At 40.4% G+C, this 19,343-nt stretch overlaps 1 protein-coding gene across 1 annotated transcript in view; it reads left to right on the plus strand.

Moving 5' to 3' along the window:
* Positions 1 to 19,147, plus strand: part of sigmar1 (sigma non-opioid intracellular receptor 1) — a 23,344-nt gene extending 4,197 nt beyond the window's left edge. Inside the window, exons 2-4 of the mRNA XM_043682802.1 lie at positions 11,097 to 11,297; positions 13,327 to 13,419; positions 14,951 to 19,147. Coding sequence (XP_043538737.1) covers positions 11,097 to 11,297; positions 13,327 to 13,419; positions 14,951 to 15,180 — 524 coding nt within the window. The 3' untranslated portion in view covers positions 15,181 to 19,147. The remainder of the gene's footprint in view (positions 1 to 11,096; positions 11,298 to 13,326; positions 13,420 to 14,950) is intronic.
* The last annotated feature ends 196 nt before the right edge of the window (positions 19,148 to 19,343 follow it).

Consider the following 19,343-nt stretch of genomic DNA (forward strand, 5'->3'; position numbering starts at 1 on the left):
GGGGAATATATCCCTGGTGGTGGGGTCTGTTTGGAGGCGGAGAGGGGTGGGGAGGGAAATATATCCCTGGTGGTGGTGTCTGTTTGGAGGTGGCGGAAATGTCGGCGGATGGTTTGGTTTATGCGAAGGTTGGTAGGGTGGAAGGTGGGCACCAGGGGCGTTCTGTCCTTGTTGCGGTTGGAGGGGTTGGGTCTGAGGGCGGAGGTGCGGGATGTAGACGAGATGTGTTGGAGGGCATCTTTAACCACGTGGGAAGGGGAATTGTGGTCTCTAAATAGGGAGGCCATCTGGTGTGTTCTGTGGTGGAACTGGTCCTCCTGGGAGCAGATACCGCGGAGGGGGAGGAATTGGGAATACAGGATGACATTTTTGCAAGAGGTAGGGTGGGAAGAGGTGTAATCCAGGTAGCTGTGGGAGTCGGTGGGTTTGTAAAAAATGTCGGCGTCAAGTCGGTCGTCATTAATAGAGATGGAGAGGCCCAGGAAGGGGAGTGAGGTGTCAGAGATGGTCCAGGTAAATTTAAGGTCAGGGTGGAATGTGTTGGTGAAGTTGATGAATTGCTCAACCTCCTCGCGGGAGCACGAGGTGGAGCCAATGCAGTCATCAATTTAGCGGAGGAAGAGGTGGGGAGTGGTGCTGGTCTAACTACGGAAGATGGACTGTTCTATGTAGCCAACAAAGAGACAGGCATAGCTGGGGTCCATACAGGTGCCCATGGCTACCCCTTTGGTCTGGAGGAAGTGGGAGGATTCGAAGGAGAAATTGTTAAGTGTGAGGACCAGTTCGGCCAAACGAATGAGAGTGTCGGTGGAAGAGTACTGTTGGAGACGTTGGGAGAGGAAGTAACGGAGAGAATGCAGGCCCTGGTCATGGCGGATGGAGGTGTAGAGGGATTGGATATCCATGGTGAAGATGAGGGGTTGGGGGCTGGGGAAATGGGAGTCTTGGAGGAGGTGGAGGGCATGGGTGGTGTCTCGAACATATGTGGGGAGTTCCTGGACTAGGGGGGAATAGGACAGTGTCGAGGTAGGTAGAAATGAGTTCAGTGGGGTAGGCGCATGCTGAGACAATGGGTCGGCCAAGGTGGTCAGGCTGGTGGATCTTGGGAAGGAGGTAGAACCGGGCAGTGCGGGGTTCCCAGACTACAGCTCAGCACTGTCCCCATGACTTGTCCTACCTGCCTATCTTCCTTTTCACCTATCCACTCCAACCTCCTCTCTGACCTATCACCTTCATCCCCACCCCCATTCACCCATTGTACTCTTGGTCAATTCAGAAGTCGAACAACAGCGGAGAAGAAGCTGTTTTTGAATCTATTTGTACGTGTATACAAACCTTTGTATCTTCTGCTCAATGGAATGGGTGGAAGAGAGCATGACTGTGGTGGGGGGGGGGGGGAGAAATCTTTGATTATGCTGGTTGCTTTCCCAAGGCAGCAGGAAGTACAAATGGAGTTAATGGATGGAATGCTGGTTGCGTAATGGACCGGTACTTTCGGTCTTGGAAAGTGCAGTTGCCAAACCATGTTGTATGTGACCAGATATAATGCTTTCTATGATCTATTTGTAACAATTGGTGAGAGTTCTTGTGGACATGCTGAATTTCCTTAGCCTCTTGAGGAAGTAGAGAGTTGACCATTGCATCGACATGGTTGGACTAGGGCAGATTGTTGATAATCGTCACTCCCAGGGCTTTGACGCTCTTGACCATTTCCACCTCAGCATCATTGATGCAGATGGGTATGCCCTCCACTCTGCTCCCTGAAGTCAGTGACCAACTGCTTTGTTTTGCTGATAGATGGATGGATTGTTGCTAAGCACTCCATCTCCTTCCTGTACTTTGTCTTGTTGTTTGAGATCCACACTACAATAGTGGTGTTATCAGAAAATTTGTAAATGAACTTGGGGTGGAATGTGGCCACACAGTCGAGAGTGTAGATGGAATATAATAGGGGGCTGAGTATTCAGTCTTGCAGGGCACCAGTGTTGAGGGTTATGGTGGAGATGGTGTTGTCGCCTATTCTTACTAATTGTGGTCTATGGGTCAGGAAGTCAAGGATCTACTTAGAGTTGGGAGCCAAGACCTAGGTCTTGGAGTTTAGGGATGAGTTTGTTTGGAGTTATGGTATTGAAAGCATAACTGTAGTCGATAAGTAGGTGTCCTTGTTATCCAGAGAAGAGGGCCAGGCAGATGGCTGTTGATCCGTTGCATCAGGAGGCAGATTGTCAAGTATCAAGACAGTTTCGTTGGCTGGATGTAAGCCATTATTATGGAGGTCAGAGCCCCCAGGCAGTAGTTATTTGAGGCATTCTGCATGATTTTTCTTTGGTATTGGGATCATGATGGTCTTCTTGAAGCAAGTGGGATCTTCATAGGAAAGAGAGGTTAAAGATGCCTGCAAATGCTCCTGCCAGCTGGTCCACATAGGATCTAAGTGGCCAGGGACTCCATCCAGGCTGGTCGCTTTCTGTGGGTTTGTTAGATGGATCTAACGTCTGCGACATTGTATGTGGGTGCAGACACATCCGAGGCTGATGGGGGAGGTGACATTGTTTCATTGATCTTCTGTTCAAAGCGAGTGTCGAATGCATTGTGCTTGTTGGTACGGATATACGATTCTGTTTGAGAGTTTGTCATGAGTTCCTTGGTTGTAATCATTATCCATTGTCATTGGAGGAATGTGTGAATTTTAGAATCCGATTTGACTGTATCTTGTTGCCAGTTTCAGTAGCATTCAAATTACAGTGATCCATGTAATGATTCTACAGGAATAGCTGTGAAAAAAGTATGACAAGAAGGGATGTGATATTCAGTAAATTGTACTAAATATTGCATAATATTGTACTAACTGCTAACCTTAATTTCTCTTGAAATAGAGATCTATCAAATCTCCACTGTTAATAAATAGTGTAATTCAGATTTCATCATGACAACTTACAATCCCAAATTTAAGAATTCTGGACCTTGAGATGTAAACTGAAATTTATGTGAATGATTTTTATGATGTTTGGGTCTGATTTGGTTACCTGTGGGTTTTTCTTTGCGTCTAAAGTTAATAGTCATAGAGACGTACAGCATGGAAACAGATGGGACGATATGGTGGCTCAGTAGTTAGCACTGCTGCCTCACAGTGCCAGGGACCTGGGTTTGATTCCCACCTCCGGCAACTGTCTGTGTGGAGTTTGCACATTCTCCACGTGTCTGCGTGGTGCACCGGTTTCCTACTACAGTCCAAAGATGTGCAGGTTAGGTGAATTGGCCATGCTAAATTGTCTGTGGCGCTAGGTGGATTAGTCAGGGGTAATTATAGGGGGTGTGGGGGTTCTCTTTGGAAGTTCGGTGTGGACTTGTTAGGCCAAAGGGCCATGTTTCCACACTAGGTAATCTAAGATCTGAGAAAAAGACCCTTTGGTCTAACTCGTCCATGCCGAGCAGATATCCAAACCTAACCTAGTCCCGGATGTAGGTTTGCTCGCTGAGCTGGGAAGTTCATTTCCAGACGTTTCGTCACCCCACTGGGTAACATCTTCAGTGGGCCTCCAGGCGAAGCCCTGTTCATGATTCCTCCTTTCTATTTATATGTTTTAGCAGCTAATGAACCTGAAAGACCCTATACAGACAAGAAGCAAAACTAATGTCATTTACAAAATATCGTGCAAGAACTGAAACAAACACTACATTGGACTAACACGCAGAAAAGTAGCCACCAGGATACATGAACACTAACGAGCCACAAAACGACATGACCCTCTCTCACTAGTATCCTTACATACAGATAAGGAAAGACACCACTTTGCCTGGGACAACACATCGATCCTAGGTCAAGCCAAACAGAGATACCCACAAGAATTCCTAGAAGCATGGCATTCCAACCGGAACTCTATCAACAAACTCATCGAGTTAGACCCCATCTACCACCCCCTGTGAAAAAGAACAGGTAATGACATCACCACCCCAAAGAAACCCAAATAGAAAGCAGAAATCATGAACAGTGCTTCGCCTGGAGGCCCACTGAAAATGTTACCCAGTATGGTGATGAAACGTCTGGAAATGAACCTTCCAGCTCAACGAGCAAACCTACATCCAGAACCTCTACCTGAACTACAAATCTTCTCAAAACTTGTTAATCTAGTCCCATTTGCCACAATTTGGTCCATATTCCTCTTAAACCCTTCCTATTCATAAAGCCATCCAGATGCCTTTTAAATGCTGCAATTGTACCAGCCTCTACCCCTTCCTCTGGCAACCCATTCCATACATGCACCACTCTCTGCCCCTTAGGTCCCTTTTAAATTTTTCCCCCCTCATCCTAAACCCGTGGTTTTGGACTCTTTCCCCCTCAAACCCAGGGAAAAGACCTTGTCTACTTACCCTATCCATGACCCTCATAATTTTATAAACCTTTATAAGGCCACCCCGCAGCTTCCACAATCCAGGGAAAAACAGCCCCAGCCTATTCAGCCTCTCTCTATCGCTCAAATCCTCCAACCTGGACAAGATTCTTGTAAATCTTTTCTGAACTTTTCAAATGTCAAAATATCCTTCTGATCGGAGGGAGACCAGAACTGCACATACTATTCCAAAAGTGACCCAAATAATTGTTCTGTACAGCCACAACATGACCTCCCAACGCCTATTCTCAGTGGTCTGACCAATTTTTTTAAAAAGCATACCAAATGCCGCCTTCACTATCCTATCTACCTGCGACTCCACTTTCAAGGAACGATGAACCTGCACTCCAAGGTCTCTTTATTCAGCAGCACTGCCAAGGACCTTACCATTAAGTCCTGCCCTGATTTGCCTTTCCAAAATGCACCTCACATTTATCTAAACTAAACTCAATAACAGGACCTGATCAGGTGTACCCGAGAACTCTGGGAAGCTAGAGAAGTGATTGCTGGGCCTCTTGCTGAGATATTTGTATCATCGATAGTCATAGGTGAGGTGCTGGAAGCCTGGAGGTTGGCAAACATGGTGCCAACCTTATAGAGGTTTACAAAATTATGAGGGGCATGGATTGGGTAAATAGGCAAAGTCTTTTTCCTGGGGTGAGGGAGTCCAGAACTAGAGGGCAAAGGTTTAGGATGAGTGGGGAAAGATATAAAAGAGACATAAGGGGCAACCTTTTCACGCAGAGGGTGGTACGTGTATGTATGAGCTGCCAGAGGACGTGGTGGAGGCTGGTACAATTGCAACATTTAAGAGGCATTTGGATGGGTATATGAATAGGAAGCGTTTGGAGGGATATGGGCCGGGTGCTGGCAGATGGGATTAGATTGGGTTGGGACATCTGGTTGGCATGGACACGTTGGACTAAAGGGTCTGTTTCCATGCTGTACATCTCTATGACTCTATCTGCCACTCTTCAACCCCTTGGCTCATCTGATCAAGATCCCATTGTACTCAAAATTGACCTTCTTTGCTGTCCACTACACCGCCAATTTTGGTGTCATTTGCAAACTTATAAACTGTACGTCTTACATTCACATCCAAACTGTTTCTAAAGATGATGAAAAGCAGTAGACCAAGACCGATCCTTGTGGCACTCCACTGGTCACAGGCCTCCAGTCTGAAAGGCAACCCTCCACCACCACTCTCTGTCTTCTACCTTTGAGCCAGTTCTATATCCAAATAGCTAGTTCTCCCTGTATTCCATGAGATCTAACCTTGCTAACCAGTCTACCATGAAGAATCTTGCCAACCACCTTACTGGAGTCCATGTAAATCGCGTCCACCGCTCTGGCTTCATTAACCCTTTTCATTACTTCAAAGAAACTCAATCAAGTTTGTGAGACATGATTTCCCACTCTCAAAATCATGTTGACTATCCCTAATAAGTCCTTGCCTTTCCAAGTGCTTGTAAATCCAGTCCCTCCGAATTCCCTCCAGCCACTTGCCCACCGCCAATGTCAGGCTCATCAGTAGTCCGTTTTTAAGTATTTCTGTAATCATGGTGATTTAATTTCGAAAGCAGTTTTGAAGCCTGACTGTGATATGAATGGGTTTGTATGCTAATGTTTTATTTTAGAGTATTTGAGACCCAGAGTGGTAAATAATTGTGTTTCAGTGGTTTTTAGAAGTTACGGAATCTTGTTCTCTGAAGTTTAAGGAGTTTGCCCATAACGGTGGCTTATTGTTTCGTATTTAATTTTGGATAGTATTTTGATCCTTTAGAACAGGATGGCTGTTTAAAGCAAATCTCCTGAGAAGGGGATGGTAGATTTAGTGAATTAGATTTCTGTTAGAATGAAAAGTTAATGTTAGTCTGAGATTAGAAGTCTGAGAAAACCCCAAAATTAGTTACTTACCAGAGTAAGTTGATGCCCACGTGTGTGGTAGCTCAAGGGAAAACTATTGAACATGGGAACAGGAGGAGGTCATGTTGCCTGTTGAGCCTGTTCCACCATTCAATGAGATCATGGCTGATTTATGACCTATATCTGCCTTTGGTCCATGTTCCTTAATACTTACTGCTTAACAAAACATTCTCAGATTTAAAATTAACAACTAATCTAACTGGTGTGAATATAGGAGGTATGCTTCATAAGTTTGCAGATGACCCCAAAATTGGTGGTACAGTGGACAGCAAAGAAGGTTATCTCAGAGTACAGTGGAACCTTGATCAGATGGGCTGAGAAGTGGCAGATGGAGTTTAATTTAGATAAATGTGAGATGCTGCATTTTGGTTGGACAAATCAGGGCAGGACTTACACACTTAATGTAAAGTCCTGGGACGTGTTGCTGAACAAAGAGACCTTGGAGTGAAGGCTCATAGTTCCTCGAAAGTGGAGTCACAAGTAGACAAGGTAGTGAAGAAGGCACTGTAAGAGATGGGAGGTCATGTTGCAGCTGTACTAGACATTGGTGAGGCCATGTTTGGAATACTGCACTCAATTCTATTCTCCATACTATAGGAAAGATGTTGCAAAAATTGAAAGGTTCAGAAAAGATTGACAATAATGTTGCCAGGGTTTGAGCTGTAGGGAGAAGCTGAACAGGCTGGGGCTGTTTTCCCTGGAGTGTCAGAAGCTGTGGGGTGACCTTTATAGAGGTTTATTAAATATTGAGGGGCATGGATTGGTTGACTAGCCAAGGTCTTTTCCCTGGTGTAAGGGAGTCCAAAGCTAGAGGACATATGTTTAAGTTGAGAGAGAAAAGATATGAAAGGGACCTATAGGGCAACTTTTTCACACGGGGTGGTGAGTGTATGGAATGAGCTGCCAGGTGAAGGCTGGTGCAATTAATATTTAAAAGGCATCTGAATGGGTATATAAATAGGAAGTGTTTCGAGGGATCTGGGCCAACTGCTAGCAAATGCGACTAAATTAGTTTAGAATATCTGGTCAGCATGAATGAATTGGATCGAAGGGTCTGTTTTCATACTATGCATCTGTGATTCTAGCATCAATTACCATTTGTGGAAGAGTTCCAGACCTCTGTGTGTAGAAGAGCTTCCTAACATCTCTCCTGAACAGCCTGGCCCAAATTTGTAGATTGTGCTCCCTGGTTTTAAATCTCCAACCAGTAGGTAAACCTCATTTTTATCTACCCTGCTGCCTTCTGTTAATATCTTGAAGGCTTCAATCACCTCACCCCTTAACCTTTTCAGTTTGGATAAAAACAAGCCTAATTTCAGGTATAATTCATGTAAACCTTTATTGTACTCCTTCCAAGATCAATACAGGTGTATCCTTTGTAAAGTGTGGTGCCCAGATTTGCACTCAATGCTCAAGTAGTGTCTAACCAGGGTTTTGTATAACCGTGGCACAACTTATGCATCCTTCTACACCAGTCCTTTAACTAGCATTCTATTAACTTCTTTGTTTATTTTGGTGCACCTGTTCATGGCATTTTAAAGATCTGAACACTTCCATATTAAAAGCTGCAAGTGACATAAAAACCTACTAAGCTATTTGATTCGGGGATTTTGGTGTGAGCATTATGAGTGGTGTTTTTAGGAACTGTGTCAGGAATGGTGTTTTGACCATTTCACAAAAGCTGATTTTTTTTTTTCCCCAGTTTATAAAGGACTGTTTGTGAACAAACTTTTACTGTGTGTTTAAAACTTTTGAATGTATTATAAATAGTTTAGATTATTCTATTTTAATGTTTCTTGTGTAATAAGCTTCCTTTTGTTTTTTAGAAGAATATCTGCAGAATTACAGGCTTATGTTTCAACAAGAGATCACTCTATTAAAACCAAACAAATAAAATTATAATCTATAAAGCTGGGTTCCTGTCTGGGATTTGACTTGTCCAGTACTAACATAAGCTGAAAACAAACACAAATTAAATTACCATGTTGAATTGTCTTATCCATATTGTGTCATTCACTCAAAGATGTCATCCATCACAACCCTATCTGGTCTGCAAGCAGTTGCAGTCTCTCGCCACTTTCATCACTTAAGAGTTTTGAGAGCTTTAGTTTGGAAGCCGTTGCAACTGAGATTGATAATGAGAAAGATGTGCCTGCCCTTTTAGAAGAATGCAAAACATTATACCAGCAACAAATTTAGGAGAATCCTATTCTGTCATCTCTGCGAAGTCAGGAAATGGAAATATAGATCCCACTAAGACAGTTTTGAGAATTTCAATTATGTTTGTATTAAATGAAATTAATCTTGAATTTGTCAACTGTTGTGAACTGCTTGGCATTTACTATCCCTTTTTAAGAAAGGGAGATTCTAGTTCCAATAGTATCATTGACCATTAACTGCTCTAGCAAGTCACTAGATTATATATCCCATTCTTAGGGCCCTAGTGCAGGAGCTGTGTCCCTATCTCTGGGCCAGTATGCCCAGGTTCAAGTTCCATCTGCTTTAGAGATGTGTAACAATATCTTTGAACAGGTTGAATAGAAAATATCTATCAGTCCAGTCATTGGCTGAACACCACTCCTCTTAGCAGTATAATGAATCTGCTTTGTACTTTTACAAACCTCAGTAGCCTTCTTAAAATACAGGAGGACATGCAGGCAGTGTCGATATTACGTCTTGGTTTATTCGCAAACGTGGAATTTAAAAACCAAAATTTGCGAGCAGGTTTAATTGCTTTTTCATCCTTAGCTGTTAACTTTAATGTAGTATGCATCTGTCGTCCAAATCCCTCTGCTCATTTAAAGGATTGTTTAGACGATTTTTTTCAACTAAACTACATTGTCTTCCACTTTAGTGATTACTTAACTCTATCTTTGCTATTTCATTTCTTCTGAAAAATTAAATGTACCTTCTGTCTTGGAATCATACAAATTCTAACGCTCCCATTCGGTCCTAGACCCATGTTACTCATTATACCTGTGATCACTAAACCATGAGACGTGGGAGCTGAAGTATGCCATTCGGCCTATCAAGTCTGCTGTGCTATTCAAAGAACAAATGTTTGATCTGGCAACCTTCAACTTCACTTTCCTGCCTTTTTTCCCCATAACCCTTGATTCTGTTACTGATTTAAAAATCTGGCAGTCTCAGCCTTAAATGTACTTAATGACCCAGCCTCAACAGCCCTCTGTGGTTAAAAGAAATCTGCAGGTTCACAATCCTCTGAGAGGAAGAAATTCCTCCTTATCTCTGTCTTAAATGTTCAACCCCTTATTCTGTAATTATGCCCTCTAGTCCTAAACTCTCCGACAAGGGGAAATGACATTTCTGCTTTTACCCTGTCAAGTCCACTAAGAATACTATACGTTTTAGTAAGGTTGTTCCCCTCCTTCATCGAAATGCCAGTGTATTTGTATCCAACTCAAACTCTCCTCATAAGACAGTCCCTTCATACTCTGTCTTATCCTAATAAACCTTCACTAGAGCTGAGTGAATGCCAGTATCAGTATACTGTTCAGGCTACCATCTCCATCTGTCTCTCATTGCCATTTCAATCTGTCATCACTGCCAACGTCCATATTGAATAAATTATTTTTTAAAAAGACAAGCGTGAATCCAGAGTTTAATAATCACCATCACTTTTCATATGTTTTCACAGCAGATAATCAGAAAGGCTAATGAAATTTTGGTCCTTATTTCAAGGGGGCTGAAGGCAGGAAGACTGACTGCAACTGTGTAAGATGCTGCTAAGACTAGGTTTGGAGTGCTTTGCGCAATTTTGGTACCCATGTTTAAGAAAAGATAATTTCATTGGGGTCAGTTCAGAGATGATTCACCCAGGATGATCCCTGGTACGGAGGGATTGTCTTCTGAGTAAAGGCTAAACAGATTGGGATTCAACCCTCTGGATTTTAGAAAGATGAGAGGTGATCTCATCGAAACATATCTGATTCTTAAGGGGTGTGACTGGTCAAATACTGAGAGGATGGGAGAGTTCAAGACCAGAGGGCATAGCCTTAGAATAAAGGAGTGCTAATTTAAGACTGAGATGAGGAGTAATTTCTTCTGTCAGAGGGTTGTCTCTATTTGGAAGTCCTTGCCACAGAGACCTGTGGGGTCAGTGTGCTTTGCATATTTTAAGCTTTGAAGTGTCTTTTGATAATTAAGAGAATCAAACGTTTGGGGAAAAATGGACATGAGCCATCGGCCGTGATCCGAGTGAATACCAAGACAGGCTTGTTCCTATTACTTATGGTCTCATGGCCTTTTTCTTTTTGTCTTCATGAATTCTTGTGCCTTCTGTACCCAAATTATCTACTTTTTTTTTTATCTTGTAATTTGTATATTATTTCACTACCAAGCCACGTTGGCAGCTAATCATTGCTATTTAACAACTGTTGACCACATGACGCAATGAAAATGTAAAGTTATGCTACTAATCCGACTGCAATTCCAGTAGTTACTTCATTCACCTGTTGTCAATCGGGATGTGTGCCTAGAACAAGAAATAAAAATCTAAATAATGAAGGGGATGAATATTTAAAGCACATATCATGCTTTTTCATGATATGGGGCATCACCTGCAGATATCCATGTTGAATGAGCCATATTTACTGAATATAGTCATGTAATTATTGTGCATCACTGACAGAAATTAACAAAATCCAACATCATTTCTGCAGTAGATCAATGGAAGGGAGAATTGCTTTACTAAAAGACAGTAATTGAAAGCAATTGTTATTGTGAATTTCTGTAACATAAAATGTTGCTGTATTTCAGGTCTTAATCATGACCAAGCATTCACAAAGGTTGTGGTTGAGTTAAGGAAAAGGTATCCTGGTCACATTCTTCCAGATGAGGACCTGCAGTGGATCTTCGTAAATGCTGGTGGCTGGATGGGTTCTATGTGCCTTCTGCATGCATCGCTAACTGAATATGTGCTACTTTTTGGAACAGCAGTGGACACGGGGGGACACTCGGGTACAATATAATTGTTAATTTAGTGACATTACAATACGAAAGTTTCAGAAAATTACGAAGAGATAACTGTATTAGGTTTCCAGTTTGAGAAGGTTATTATACACTAAGGTAAACCTGTAACAAAAATAGTGTTTAACATCTTGCTATCTGAGAGATAATAGGAATGTAGCCTCTGAACTTTCAGGTCAGATGAGATTATTTGCATTTCTTTTGATACTGAACAAGTTGATTGTGGACAGGTGAAGTTTCCCACAAGTGCTAAGCTGGAATGCTCTCTGCTGCTACTGCCTTGTTGCGTGGCTGGTATCTGTTTTGATCTTCTGCAATCACGTGTTGCTTTTGTGTCTATTTCAGCTGGAGTTTTCCACTTGGCTTGATTTGATGTTGAGGGCTTTTGTGTCTCTTTTGACAGCATCTTTTTACCAGAGTGTGTCACTCTGGTGATCTCTCAGCACGGGCTAGCTCCCTGCATAACATATTTTTGGGTATGCAGTCATCTTTCCTCTTCTGTAAATGAGCAAACCAGCAAAACTTCCCTTGCTTGATTTAGTGGTAGGCTGCTGCTTGGTGTGCTTGCTAAGAAAGGCCTGCATCATTGGTGACTTTGTCTTTCCATCTATACTAAGAATCTGTCATGGACATTGGCAAAGAAATTATTTAGTCAGTTTTTTTTCTTAGGCTGCATTTTTTCATGCTATTTTTGTTGGTCATAGTTTTATGTTGCTTTTTAAATGTGTGTACTGAACTGAGCTCAACTGGCAGAGTCCCAAGAGCTGTGTAAAAATTGTATATAAAAAAAAAGTCCAACAGGTTTATTTGGAAGTACTAGCTTTCGGAGCACTGCTTCTTCTTCACGTAGGTGTGGAGCAGGATCAACAGACATTATGATCCTTATTCACAGCTCCCTGATGAAGGAGTAGCGCTCTGAAAGCTCGTACTTCCAAATAAACCTGTTGGACGACAACCTGCTGTTGTGTGATTTTTTTTTTTGTTTAAACTTTGTCCACCCCAGTCCAACACTGGCACCTCCACATCATTGAAAGGATGTTTCCTCTCCTAGCAGAATCTAGAACTTGGAGTCATAGTTTTTTTAAAAAAAAAAGAGTATTCCATTTAAGACAGATGAAAAAATGATTTTGTTTTATGTTTCGAGGTTGTTTGTCTGGAATTCCCTTCCTCAAAAGACAATTGATGCAGAATTTTCAAACATCTTTCAGGTAGAAGTAAACCCTTGATTACAAAGGAAATGAAAGATTATTGGGTGCATAAACAAGAATGTAGAGTTCAGGTTAAAATTAGATCAGTGTCATATTATTGCATGGAGGTGCAGGCTTAAAGGGGCAAGTGATTGATTGTTGTTCCTTGTTTGCATATGTGTATTGTTTTCTTGAGAACTGTCTCTCCTCCTCTGAACCACCATTATAACTCATCAAAAGTATCCTGCTAACAGACTATCTATGCCCACATCTTAAATCCCTTCTTCTAAACTCGGGTATGTGTTTTACGCTTTCAAATCTATGATCCTCTCAATAACATTAAGGTTCTGTATAAAGACAAATTAATGTCGAAGCACCAGTGTTGGACTGGGTTTGACAAAGTCAAAAATCGCACAATGTCACGATGTAGTCCAATGGATTTATTTGAAAGCACTAGCTTTTGGTGCTCTGATCCTTAGCACTCCAAAAGCTAGTGTTTTCAAATAAACCCATTGGATCATAACCTGGTGTCATGTGATTTTTAACCGTACCGAACGTTAGGCATAGTAAAATGGGCCAGATTACATCACCCGCAACATGGCCTAAATGAACTGTCTTAAGTCTGGTTTTAACTTATTTTTATGCTGCTGTGTTCGAAGAAGGACTTTAGTATTTTAGTCTTCTAATGAAAGAATGTTTTTAAATGTTGCATTTTGTGAGGTTTTCACAATTGAAATAGAGATTAGATTACTGTAAAACTACAGCTTGTTTGGAGAATTTGTATTGGCCACAAACAATAAGTGCTAATGCCTTATTTTTACATGATATTCCAGGTCGGTATTGGGCTGAAGTGACTGACACTATTATCTCAGGAACTTTTCAACAGTGGAAAGAAGGGACAACTAAAAGTGAAATATTTTACCCAGGTTAGTTTTTATATTTGTGTTTCAAGATGAGAACATTCCTGCCACATTTCTAATTTGTGCCCTGCTGATCGTTTTTTAACAGGAGGTATATTTTATCAATGCCTGAAACCAAGGTTTCTTCCAGTATATTTTTGTGGGCGGCACGGTGGCACAGTGGTTAGCACTGCTGCCTCGCAGCGCCAGAGACCTGGGTTCAATTCCCGCCTCAGGCGACTGACTGTGTGGAGTTTGCACGTTCTCCCCGTGTCTGCGTGGGTTTCCTCCGGGTGCTCCGGTTTCCTCCCACAGTCCAAAGATGTGCAGGTCAGGTGAATTGGCCATGCTAAATTGCCCGTAGTGTTAGGTAAGGGGTAAATGTAGGGGTATGGGTGGGTTGCGCTTCGGCGGGGCGGTGTGGACTTGTTGGGCCGAAGGGCCTGTTTCCACACTGTAAGTAATCTAATCTAATCTAATCTATATGAATGGCTTTTTTCTGGAATCAAAACTTGGGTACAGCAGGAAAGGAAGCTATTCATACATTATATATGTGCTAATTTTCAGAAAATGCTCTCCGATTAGTGGCACTCCTTGCTGTTTCTCCATACTAGTGCAACTTCTTTTTTACCTTTTCATAAACTTGATTTTTTCTTGGTTGACAGTGATATTTACATAGCAGAAGTGACTCCAGGTGCTTTACATGGATGATGAAACAATGCAAACCAGGAGAGCACCAAAGTCCAGAATTGGAGGAATGTGGAGATCTTGGTGGATTGTAGTGCTTGTGGAGAGAATACTTGCAAATGTCATAAATTAATAATTTCAAAAGGAAATTAGATATTAATTTGAATAAAATAAACTTGTAGGGCTAAAGGGATTGAATGGATTGTTCTATAGGGAGATGGGATGGACTCAATGGCCCAGTTGCCTCTTACAGTATCATATGGCCTCTATTAGGAAGGCAAGATACATGGTGTTGTCACAATGCTAGTTCATCACTCCTTTGCTCAACCATCATTTATAGATTTGATGGATGGTTGTATGGCCATATAAATGCTTCCCATTGCTGAGTATTGGAGCCGAGGCATACTTCCTTGCCTGCAGCAGTGTGGAGTTCTTCCATAGCCAATATGTATCGGAATGGGGCTAGGACCTTTGGCCTTTTAGCTGAGAGGTAAGTGTAAGCTACCTGTTGCAGTGCTCCAGCTACTAATGTATCTTTAAAGGAAAGATAGGACTGCAGTTTTAAGTGATAAGTTGCACTCAACACAGTCTGCTGCAGTAAACTGGTTTATTCATAAAGGGACTTCCTGAAAATTTGATAATGGATAGGAAATTTCTTCTATATAATCCATAAAGACAGAAAGCTTAGGCGCTCTGAATCTTCAGCATGATCTATCTCACTAACAGTAGCCACTCAAATCTCTTGATTTCCTGTTTCAAATGAAGAGGGACACCAGATTCCCAATGGGTTGTGTTCATTTTGGATACTAATTACATTTTTAAAAATGCTCACGTACTCTAACATGTGACTTTTTATTTTATATTCCTATAGGTGACACTATCGTCCATTCCATAGGTGAAGCCACATCTGTGCGCTGGAGTGCTGGAACATGGATGGTTGAATATGGTAGAGGTTTCATTCCTTCCATGTTGGGGTTTGCATTGTCTGATACAATCTTTAGCACACAAGATTTTCTTACCCTTTATTATACAATATCCGTCTACACAAAAGCACTTATTTTGGAAGCCCATACTTACCTCACAACAGCTGGATTCTTTTGATGCTGGGTAGAGACCATTTTGTAAGGTATACATTTTATTGGTCTCTTTTTGACATTGGTTTATTTCACCTACTGTTTGAAAATTTACTTGTGTTCATCAGTTCTAGAAAATTTGCTTGTTCTTTGTATGCTACATTTTTTCTGATAAAATTCCAATCTTTTTATGTCTCTACATTGAGCAAAACAAAGTATTGTGTAAAAGATCAAATCAGAAGTATAGATCTGTTTGCATAATCTCACATATGTCAATTTAGATATCAATGTTTTGCTGTATCTTTTAGAACTAATTTGGATGGTAAATTGAGAAGTCCAGGACTAGGAACATGTTGTTATTTTTAACCACTGAAGTGAATCTTTAGCATGTTTCCATATCTAAACTACTAAACCTGATGGTAAAAGATGTTTCTTAGATTTGGTTGGTTACCTAGATATTAAGTTCTGTAAAGCCATTGAATCAAGCAGATTTATACATTTGAGATTAAATTGTTAATTGGGTTTAATTCATAATTTTGTCATAAATTGTACACGTTCATTCATGGTGTAAATTTTTTATGTCATTTGAATATTTCAATATTCTGAACCAATATGACAGATGGAATTGTGATAAGTTGCAGTGTAGATGTGTTAAAATACAAAGAAACCTCTTGTTGGTCTGATCAACACCAGTTAATATTGTATTAGAGGCATTTTGAGATTTCAGAATTCCAAACAGGTTCAGTTGCAGTCTTCATGTTGGACCGAGCTGTCAATAACTTCCCACCTTTTCATCTAATATGTACTTTCCCCCTCCACTTGGAGCACTACCCAGCACATAGGCAATAAGAATGCCTATGTGCCTGTGCAACCTCCAAATTGCCTAATATGTTAATGGCAAGACAGTCACTTCAGAACAACTTCCCAAACGTTTTAATCACCAAATAGTAAGCAATGTGTAATTCAGTTTGAATTAAACAGACCTCCATGACACTAGCCCACACAAGCTGACCATTCACTAGATCTTGCTCTGAACCAAATACAAAGGTAGATTCTTCCCCCCTCCCCACCCCCCACTTCTTGGTATCAGTAAGAAAATTAATATTTTCATTGCAGGTTGGTGATGGTGCTGAGTCCTCACTTGCTCTTTGGTGGGTAGAATTACCACTAATATAGTAGCATTTTTCTCCCTCTCACTAGTTTATATATGAAAAAAATTGATGGAGATAATTCATTTGATGGATGTTTTACATGTGATCATTTAATTAAGTAAACTTTATTAATGGCATTTTCTACCAGAAATGGTGTTTCTTTGTGGAAAGCCCGTAATGACCATGTTCACCTGGGTGGTTGTCTGAAGGTTTTGCAGATGTTCTGCTTGTTTTTGAAAACTTGATTTTTTTTTCTTTGCATTTTAACATGTATGTTTCAAATGCAACTGAGTTATCCTTTTGAGGGGAATACTGCAGTCCTGAAAACCTGCTCACAACTCATTTCTTAGATTTAAAGCAATATCTCCAAATTCCATGCAACCACCACAAACTTACACCATTAATTAAAATACAAGGTAATCTTGATCCAATTAAGGCCAGTTTGAGGGCCGAAGTGTGATTGGGAAAGTAACTACTTATAAGTTTGAATATAAAATGTAAGTATTTCAAATTCTATGCAAAGTAATACTGTACCAAACAATTCCGCTTTTAAAATTCTTGCATATGCAATGATCCTATACACCCTTTTTCCTTTCCACACAGATTTGTTCATATTTGTTGTATGCACTTAGCTTTATTTTTCATGTAAATTCCATGTCAGATATGAATTTTATTTACACGTTTCTCCAGCACACTCTAATTTGGTTCAGGTTTCTAGCATCTGTAGCCCTTTCTGTTTATTTCAGCATCTTTGGATGTTGTTGATGTAGCTTCTTTACTCCATAAAATGTCAAGTATTTTAAAAATTTCTATAGCTAATTAAATGCTAGCAGAATTTATTGTTTCTTGTTCATGTTTGTAGCGTGATCACCGTTCTTGACATATTAGTTCAAATAGTAAATAGGAGATTGTGTCCAAATCTATCTTTGAACCAAGAAAAAAAATGGTCCGATATATGCTGCTTGCTGTTTTGGATCAATTTAATATCAAACTTAAATCTTAACTCTGCAATCCTCATACTGCATGCATGATGTTGGAATAAATCTGCAATAATTCAAATAAGATTTTTTTTGGATTGGGATATTTCTGTTAAAGCATGGGTCAAAAACGTTTAGACAGACATTGCATGGAGTGTGACAGTATGAACATTTTTAGATGTTGGCTTTTCATTGATAAAATCACGTGACCTAAACTGCTCAGTGTAAAAGTTTAACTATACTTTCACATGAAATTTGCAGTGGATCGTTGCAGTGTTCTGAGCCAACTTTAATTGAGTACTTGACCTGCCAGCAGTCAGTCCTGATTTTTTTTTTTTGTTGGGTGTGGCAAGCCTCAAGGTGGAGACCTCCTGCCTCTCTTCATTCAATAAGTTTTAGTCCTCACTTGGTCTCTTTTACATTTCCTTTTGTTTTTGTTTTTAAATTTACATTAATGTTGAATGTTCTTCTTGAGGCTATAGCTTTGATTTTTTACGCTGGTTTTGGATGGACACATCGAGGTATTCTGGCAAGTGTCCAATCTTGCATGCTGAGACTCAAAGGTATTTGACTTCCTGCGCTCATTTGTATGTTCTTGACCTTGCCTAGCCAGCAGACAAGTGGAATAAAAGTTCAGGCTACAGGATATCATTGTTGTGATCTACAGCAATGTTCCCCAGCAGTTGATTGAATGGTGAGTGGGAAGATGCTGTGGTGATATGCTAGAGGGGTGGGGTGGAAGCTGAGAGTGAGAGAAATCCAAGATTTACTGGATCCTGGTTCACAGGCAGTTTTTAAACTATAACTTGTCTGTTCTGATCCTTGACTTAGTTGCAAAAGATTTTGCCTGGTGATAAACTTATTGCTCAGTCGCAAGGTGTCAGGTTGGACCATGATGATCTTCTTGGAGCCCGACATGTATCTTTTTTATTCTTCAAAGAAAATCCCACCACATAAATTTACGATATTTCGGATCATGGTAAAAAAATGACTAGGTATGTCCCTGCTCCATTTTGACTATATTCCACTTGATAAGGAGTTACAGTCTGTATTTTGTATTTTATCTGTTAGTATTCAACTTCTTAAAATTTCTGTAGCTAGTACTGCTATTGGAAGCAAACGTAGAAATTGTATTACATGTGGAATAAAGCTAAAGTCCCAAAGTTATGGAATATAATTATTGCACTAATTAGTAAATTAAAAATAAAGTTGAGGAATTCGAAGTCAGCTAAATGTCTTGAGTTATTTTTCTTTTTGAGGAGTGTGGTGGGAGGTTGGGGTTAAGTGGAACTTATTCTCTGTTTTGCTTTGTTTTATTTGATGTAAAATAGTGAAAGGTAGAAAACATAATTGCTGAAAAGAGAGTATGCACAAACATTCGTCTTGCACTCATTAGGAGAAAACATAATGCCACATTTCAAATATTCATAACAGTTTGTATCACAGGAGAATAGACTGCTGAACAGTTCACCAGTTGACTCTGGCCAAGACATCACCATGACATGTAGGGAGCATCTAGTCTGCTTTGGTTTCTCCATGGCAACCCCTTAGTCAGAATCAACCTTACCATTGTTGTGATCATTTTGAAATTTGGCGTTCTTGTCTTTTGTGCAAGAGACAAAACTCAAGAATGTCTTTTTTTTCAGCAATATTGAAGATCTGTATTGCCAGGCAATTGTTTGAAAAATAATGTATGTATATTCAAATGTGGCATTTGCTTTTTAATCAAAAGTTTTATTTTTTGTTTTGGAAATATTGCTCAAATATTTAAAAGAGCTTCTGTTCCAGTCTACTGCCCTACTTGTATTTGTAAATAAACACTGATTGATATATAACTGTCAAGCATAAATAACCATGTATTATGTAAGTGGCCTTTGTCGAATTGATTTTTGCCTTGTATTATTTTTTGATGACTAATGGTACTGTTGTTTTAGCAAGAGGTACCAGATTGCCATTATGATTCTTTCTCCCACCCTTGCCCAGATGTTTATGGGAAGTACTGAATATTAGAAATTGTAAATTTTGTATTCTTGCAGTACAATCAATATTTAAACTGTACCATG

The sequence above is a fragment of the Chiloscyllium plagiosum genome, chromosome 1 (assembly GCF_004010195.1).
Source record: "Chiloscyllium plagiosum isolate BGI_BamShark_2017 chromosome 1, ASM401019v2, whole genome shotgun sequence".
In the NCBI taxonomy this organism is placed as follows: Eukaryota; Metazoa; Chordata; class Chondrichthyes; order Orectolobiformes; family Hemiscylliidae; genus Chiloscyllium; species Chiloscyllium plagiosum.